General features: G+C 51.5%; 1 protein-coding gene across 2 annotated transcripts in view; it reads left to right on the plus strand.

Annotated features, from left to right (window-relative positions):
* Positions 1-7,220, plus strand: part of LOC137300922 (paired box protein Pax-7) — a 132,855-nt gene extending 125,635 nt beyond the window's left edge. For both annotated transcript variants that reach the window (XM_067970194.1, XM_067970195.1), the window contains exon 9: positions 4,439-7,220. In XM_067970194.1, the coding sequence (XP_067826295.1) occupies positions 4,439-4,554 (116 nt within the window). In that variant the 3' untranslated portion in view covers positions 4,555-7,220. The remainder of the gene's footprint in view (positions 1-4,438) is intronic.
* Positions 7,221-7,564: the final 344 nt, after the last annotated feature.

Genomic DNA, 7,564 nt, shown 5'->3' on the forward strand with positions numbered 1-7,564 from the left:
TCCCTTTGTAACTTCCTGCTCCCATCCACACAACTTACTGTGCCTCCTAACTTAGTGTCATCTGCAAACTTGGATAAAGAACGCTCTATTCTTTCATCCAAGTCATTTATATAAATGGTGAAAAGCTGACGCCTCAGTACAGATCCCTGGGGAACACCACTTGTCACATCCCTGCAATCAGAGAATGAACCTTTTATCCTTACTCTCTGTCTCCTACCTCCCAACCAGTTACCAGCCCATAGAATCATACAACTCTGGAGGCCATTTGGCCCATCGTGCCTGTGCCGGCTCTCTGAAAGAGCTACCAATTGGTCCCACTCCCCTGCTCTTTCCCCATAGCCCTGCAAATTTTTCCTTTTCAAGTATTTATCCAATTTCCTTTTGAAAGTTATTATTGAATCTGCTTCCACCGCCCTTTCAGGCAGTGCAATCCAGACCATAATAATTTGCGGCGTAAAAAGAAACTTCTCCTCATCTCCCCTCTGGTTCTTTTGCCAATTATCTTAAGTCAACTAACTCAGCACAGACCTGGTGTGCAACTAGGGACCTTCCCAGCTACTCACGGCATAGACTGGTCACTAGGAGTGGCTCTTCCTTGAATGTTCTCCCCCTTTTGGTGAAGCCCAACATCCACTCGCTGCCCTTCCACAACGGCACAATCGACCTTTGTTATGGGTTGCAGGGGAGCAGAGAGTTCCAGCTCCCATTTGCTGTTTGACATCTGGGCCTGTAAAGAGGCCTCCGGGATCTCACACTGATGGTCCCAGGGCAAAGTGACCACCCTGAGCCTTGTTACCTCAAGTAACTCTCAAATAGCTCATTCCAGGTGCAACTGAGCAGAGGAAGGAAGGAATGAATGGAGGGAGTGAGGGAGTCAAGAAGGAAGGAATCGCAATCTGAACCCAGACACCCCATAACTGCAGTCTGCGTCAACACCCCATAACCACAGTCTGAACCCAGACACCCCATAACCACAGTCTGAACCCAGACACCCCATAACCACAGTCTGAACCCAGACACCCAATAACCACAGTCTGAACCCAGACACCCCATAACCACAGTCTGAACCCAGACACCCAATAACCACAGTCTGAACCCAGACACCCCATAACCACAGTCTGAACCCAGACACCCCATAACCACAATCTGAACCCAGACACCCAATAACCACAGTCTGAACCCAGACACCCCATAACCACAGTCTGAACCCAGACACTCAGCAACCACAGTCTGAACCCAGACACCCCATAACCACAGTCTGAACCCAGACACCCCATAACCACAGTCTGAACCCAGACACCCCATAACCACAGTCTGAACCCAGACACTCAGCAACCACAGTCTGAACCCAGACACCCAATAACCACAGTCTGAACCCAGACACCCCATAACCACAGTCTGAACCCAGACACCCCATAACCACAGTCTGAACCCAGACACCCCATAACCACAGTCTGAACCCAGACACCCAATAACCACAGTCTGAACCCAGACACCCCATAACCACAGTCTGAACCCAGACACCCCATAACCACAGTCTGAACCCAGACACCCAATAACCACAGTCTGAACCCAGACACCCAATAACCACAGTCTGAACCCAGACACCCAATAACCACAGTCTGAACCCAGACACCCCATAACCACAGTCTGAACCCAGACACCCCATAACCACAGTCTGAACCCAGACACCCAATAACCACAGTCTGAACCCAGACACCCCATAACCACAGTCTGAACCCAGACACCCCATAACCACAGTCTGAACCCAGACACCCCATAACCACAGTCTGAACCCAGACACCCCATAACCACAGTCTGAACCCAGACACCCCATAACCACAGTCTGAACCCAGACACTCAGTAACCACAGTCTGAACCCAGACACCCCATAACCACAGTCTGAACCCAGACACTCAGTAACCGCAGTCTGAACCCAGACACCCAATAACCGCAGTCTAAACCCAGACACCCAATAACCACAGTCTGAACCCAGACACTCAGTAACTGCAGTCTGAACCCAGACACCCCATAACCGCAGTCTGAACCCAGACACCCCATAACCACAGTCTGAACCCAGACACTCAGTAACCGCAGTCTGAACCCAGACACCCAATAACCACAGTCTGAACCCAGACACTCAGTAACCGCAGTCTGAACCCAGACACCCCATAACCACAGTCTGAACCCAGACACCCCATAACCACAGTCTGAACCCAGACACCCCATAACCGCAGTCTGAACCCAGACACCCCATAACCACAGTCTGAACCCAGACACTCAGTAACTGCAGTCTGAACCCAGACACCCAATAACCACAGTCTGAACCCAGACACTCAGTAACCGCAGTCTGAACCCAGACACCCCATAACCACAGTCTGAACCCAGACACTCAGTAACCGCAGTCTGAACCCAGACACCCAGTAACTGCAATCTGAACCCAGACACCCCATAACCACAGTCTGAACCTAGACACCCAGTAACTGCAGTCTGAACCCAGACACCCAATAACCGCAGTCTAAACCCAGACACCCAATAACCGCAGTCTGAACCCAGACACCCAATAACCGCAGTCTAAACCCAGACACCCAATAACCACAGTCTGAACCCAGACACTCAGTAACTGCAGTCTGAACCCAGACACCCCATAACCGCAGTCTGAACCCAGACACCCCATAACCATAGTCTGAACCCAGACACTCAGTAACTGCAGTCTGAACCCAGACACCCCATAACCGCAGTCTGAACCTAGACACCCAATAACCACAGTCTGAACCCAGACACTCAATAACCGCAGTCTGAACCCAGACACCAATAACCGCAGTCTGAACCCAGACACCAATAACCGCAGTCTGAACCCAGACACCAATAACCGCAGTCTGAACCCAGACACCCAGTAACCGCAGTCTGAACCCAGACACTCAGTAACCAGATTGGCCATGAATGTTATGAAGAGGATTTTGAAGAACAAATGCCCAGCCGGACTCTGAATGTTTTACAGTCTCCCCGAGCCACCCATACAAGGCACAGTTCAAAGGTCACTGGTAACCACTCCTTCGGGGAGAAGTTCCTCGAAGCCACTGGGAGGTGTCCTACTCCCATGGTGCACTGGGCCATTGAGCATGCTCAGTGTATTAATTAGCCAGTCCCCCGTCTCCACACTGGTGCCAAGAAATATCAATGACTTTGTGCGAGACCATGAAGTGAATTTAAATGGAAATGACAGCTCGGTAATCAGGCTTTCCATCGAACACCACTCCCCGTTGGGGCACAGAGATGACGAGAGCTTCACGCTGAAAATGTTGTTTATTTATCAGGAGTGATTGCCTGGTGTGCCAGCTCTCTCAGTACAGTTATTGGCAGAGTAAACGGAGAGCTAATGGACAGAAAACAAAGATTATCCAACGTGAATCAAGAGAGCACATTTAATACAGGACTGCACCACTGTGCGTGAGGCCTGAGGCCTTGCAGCTCCCCTTACTCCTGAATTTTAACACAACCCCAGTCTCAAAAATTAACATTTTGAGTGTTGTGGGGGCAGGAGAGAAGGCTTAATTTGCTGTTTTATTGTATATTTCTGTCTTTAGACCGGAGGTTTAATGCTGAATTGCAGGTCACCACAGAGAGCGTTGGATGTCCACCATCTTTAACAATTCGAATTTCCTGAGCCACGGGCTGTGTGCCAATTGGGTTTCATTGTTCTTCAGAGTTGTAACCCCTTCTACCACGGCTCAGTGTGTAAATACCGCACCTAGTGTCGTACTGAGCCACACAGACCAAGATGGCGCCAGGTTCAATCCCCGTTCAGTGCTGAGCTAACTGATCTCAGGAGGGACGGTCTTGGTGTTTCGCATTCAGTCTCAGTGCCCCCCAGGATAGAGAGAGGAGAAAGGTCACTATCTAGTGACCCCTGCTGGGTAAGGACAGGATGGGCCTGGACTCTGGTGCTGTCACATGGTTAAATAGCCTGACAGCATTAATTCACAAATGAAGGATGAGCCTTTCGGCAAAGTATTGGGAGAGAAACCAAATCCCTCCATGGCCATGCCCCTCCCTACCTCTGTAACCTCCTCCAATTCTTGCCTCTTGCTCATCCTGCACTCTCTTCACTCCACCATTGGCGGCCGTGCCTTCAGCTGCCTCGGCCCTAAGCTCTGGAATTCCCTCCTAAACCTCTCCACCTCTCTCCCCTCCTTTAAGACGGTCCTTAAAACCTACATCTTTGACCAAGTTTTTGGTCACCTGTCCTAACATCTCCTTATGTGGCTCAGTGTCAAATTTTCGTCTGATTACCTTCCTATGATGCGCCTTGGGACGTTTTACTACATTAAAGGCGCTATATAAATGCAAGTTGCTGTTGAAAGAGGGGGGGCGAGAGAGAGAGATAGGTCCCTGATTACGTTTATTAATCCTGTTGAATTTTGTGTTTTTTTCCAAGGTGCGGTCGACTATCTGACCAAAAACGTCAGCCTGTCCACACAGAGGCGGATGAAGTTGAGTGAGCACTCGGCTGTTCTGGGGCTGCTCCAGGTCGAGACGGGCCAAGCTTACTGAGGAGGTCCCTGGACAACGAAACTTCACAGAGCAAAAAAAAAACAAGAGAGAAACAGTCGCCTGGTGTGTCTGACAGACGGCTAAAACCAGGGCTGAGACATTGGGGGGCAATTCTAGAGGAGAGCTACAGCCTCCACTATCAAACTCCCACTGCCCAATGCCACAGCCTCGGCTCTACCACAGGCCGTGTGTTTTCTGCTCCAGGTCACCGCCCTTGAGTTTGATGCTCACGGTCTAGAATTGCCCCTGTAAAAATTGTACAGTTCCTTCGATGGTTTGTGAAAGCGTACGTTTTTTTGTTGAAATTTCATTCCCGCTTTCTCGTAGCCCGGGAGAGACTGACCCCATGGAACCAGCAGGGAGGGAGGGCGCCTATCCCAGGAGAGACTGATCCCATGGAGGGAGGGCGCCTAACCCGGGAGAGACTGATCCCATGGAGGGAGGGCGCCTATCCCGGGAGAGACTGATCCCATGGAGGGAGGGTGCCTATCCCGGGAGGGACTGATCCCATGGAGGGAGGGCGCCTATCCCGGGAGAGACTGATCCCATGGAGGGAGGGCGCCTATCCCGGGAGAGACTGATCCCATGGAGGGAGGGCGCCTAATCCCGGGAGAGACTGATCCCATGGAGGGAGGGCGCCTATCCCGGGAGAGACTGATCCCATGGAGGGAGGGCGCCTATCCCGGGAGAGACTGATCCCATGGAGGGAGGGCGCCTAATCCCGGGAGAGACTGATCCCATGGAGGGAGGGCGCCTAATCCCGGGAGAGACTGACCCCATGGAGGGAGGGCGCCTATCCCGGGAGAGACTGACCCCATGGAGGGAGGGCGCCTATCCCGGGAGAGACTGATCCCATGGAGGGAGGGTGCCTAATCCCGGGAGAGACTGACCCCATGTCCGTCTCTCAGCCGGTCTCAGCACGGGCACAACATGGACATGGCCTGCGGACTGAGTGAAGTGGCCGTACTGCCGACTGGATCCTACCGGGCTCAAAGAGGAAAAGAAGGAAAAGGTCACATTGCAGATCGGAACACTTGGAACATTTTGAACCGACTCACTTCTGAGCAACAGAGACTCCCCGCAGTTGAACATGAAGCGGTGTGAGAGTCTGGACCTGAACAGAAGAGGGTTTCAAACTGCAGGAGATGTTTTAGCGCCGCATTCGCCCACTCACACGCCTCAGCAACGATTAAAAATAGACCGCACAGAAGATTAAACCTTTTTTTAAATGAGAGCGAAAGGAAAGCTTTGATCTTTGAGAAGGGGGAAAAACAAAAGATTGAGAGTTTTAAAAAAACGCCTGATATTTGGGAGCGTGTTTTCTGCAGGAGCCCTGAGCCGTGTGATAAAGGGAGCTCTGACAAACGGGACCAGCAAGAGGGAGAAATCTCGGAATGAATTTTGGGGGAGAGAGGGGTTGGAAGCGCAAGAAACGTCTGTGTGATTTATTCCAACAAATATCCATCTCTGATTAGTGCAAAGTGTCCGTTATTATCAGCCAATGAAGATTCACAGTATATTCACACATTGCACCATTGATCTGGGGTTAGACTCTTTCTATAAATTACTGCACAGCAGACTGGCACTGTACTGTCCATGTAATGTGTTTCTAAAAGACTAGTCGATGTATTTTTTGAGAGAGTGCCCACTGTTAGTGACTCGGATCCTGGTCTGGGCTGTGCTCCTGTCTCTGTTCAACATTCCTGATTCCTGAATGAAATACTCGAGCGTTTCCTGCCTCTGACCTTGTGGAGAGCTGGCAAGGACCGAGGTGGCAGTTTCCGAGAACAATTTGTTTTAATAAATGAACTCAGGAGGAGGGGGTTCCCTCCCCCCATCCCGCACACCCGCCGCTGGCGAGAGGAATCTGGACCCTGGTCAGCGAGAGGGGGGGAGAGCTGACCGCCAATGTCCGGGGGCTCTTTACACAGTCTCATCCCAACGGAGTTAACAAGTTTTACATTAGATCTCTCCTCTCCTCTCCTCCCCTCCCCTCGCTCCCTCCCGCATCAGAAATCACATTCCTCCATTGTCCATTTGTAATGACGGGTCCACCCCCTGCCCCCCGGGTCCACATTCACTGTTTGATGTACTGTAACTCGCCAAACTCTTAGCTTCTCCTTTCCCACTTCTTCGGGTGCTGAACTGAGAAAGGATTTTTATCTCTTCTGTCGCAGGCTGTAAGGTTCCGTGCATTTTACTGTAATTAAAAAAAAAACATTCGACAGAACTTTACCAATATTCTATAGACATTCTTGGCATGTTAGATACTGAATAACTCTCTCCCCGAGCCCCTCTCTCCCGCTCCCCTCCCATCTATGCTGTAACTTGTATCGTAGACTCGGCACAAGAATTTATTTTTAAAAGCCCATTTCTGTCGTGACTATTTAACGGAAATATTAGGTGCTGTTCGGAGCCTGTTGCCCTCCTCCTGGGGTGGATTTAATTCCGGGCAAACGTAGAGCTCTGATAGGGTCTGTTTGGCAGGACAACTTTAGCACAGGAATTAAAGGTTGTATCTTCCCTCCCATCCTCACCTGAAGACCCCGGGCCCTTGTTAACGCCAGCAGCTCCTCTAACTCCAACCTGTGCCCACTCTTCATGTTTGAACATTGAGCAGAGTACTGGGCATCGAGGGGTACTCGGCATCGAGGGGTACTGGGCATCGAGGGGTACTCGGCATCGAGGGGTACTGGGCATCGAGGGGTACTCGGCATCGAGGGGTACTGGGCATCGAGGGGTACTGGGCATCGAGGGGTACTCAGCATCGAGGGGTACTGGGCATCGAGGGGTACTGGGCATCGAGGGGTACTCGGCATCGAGGGGTACTGGGCATCGAGGGGTACTCGGCATCGAGGGGTTCTCGGCATCGAGGGGTACTGGGCATCGAGGGGTACTGGGCATCGAGGGGTACTGGGCATCGAGGGGTACTCAGCATCGAGGGGTACTGGGCATCGAGGGGTACTCGGCATCGAGGGGTACTGGGCATCGAGGGGTACTCGGCATCGAG

The sequence above is a fragment of the Heptranchias perlo genome, chromosome 32 (genome assembly GCF_035084215.1).
Source record: "Heptranchias perlo isolate sHepPer1 chromosome 32, sHepPer1.hap1, whole genome shotgun sequence".
Taxonomy (NCBI): domain Eukaryota; kingdom Metazoa; phylum Chordata; class Chondrichthyes; order Hexanchiformes; family Hexanchidae; genus Heptranchias; species Heptranchias perlo.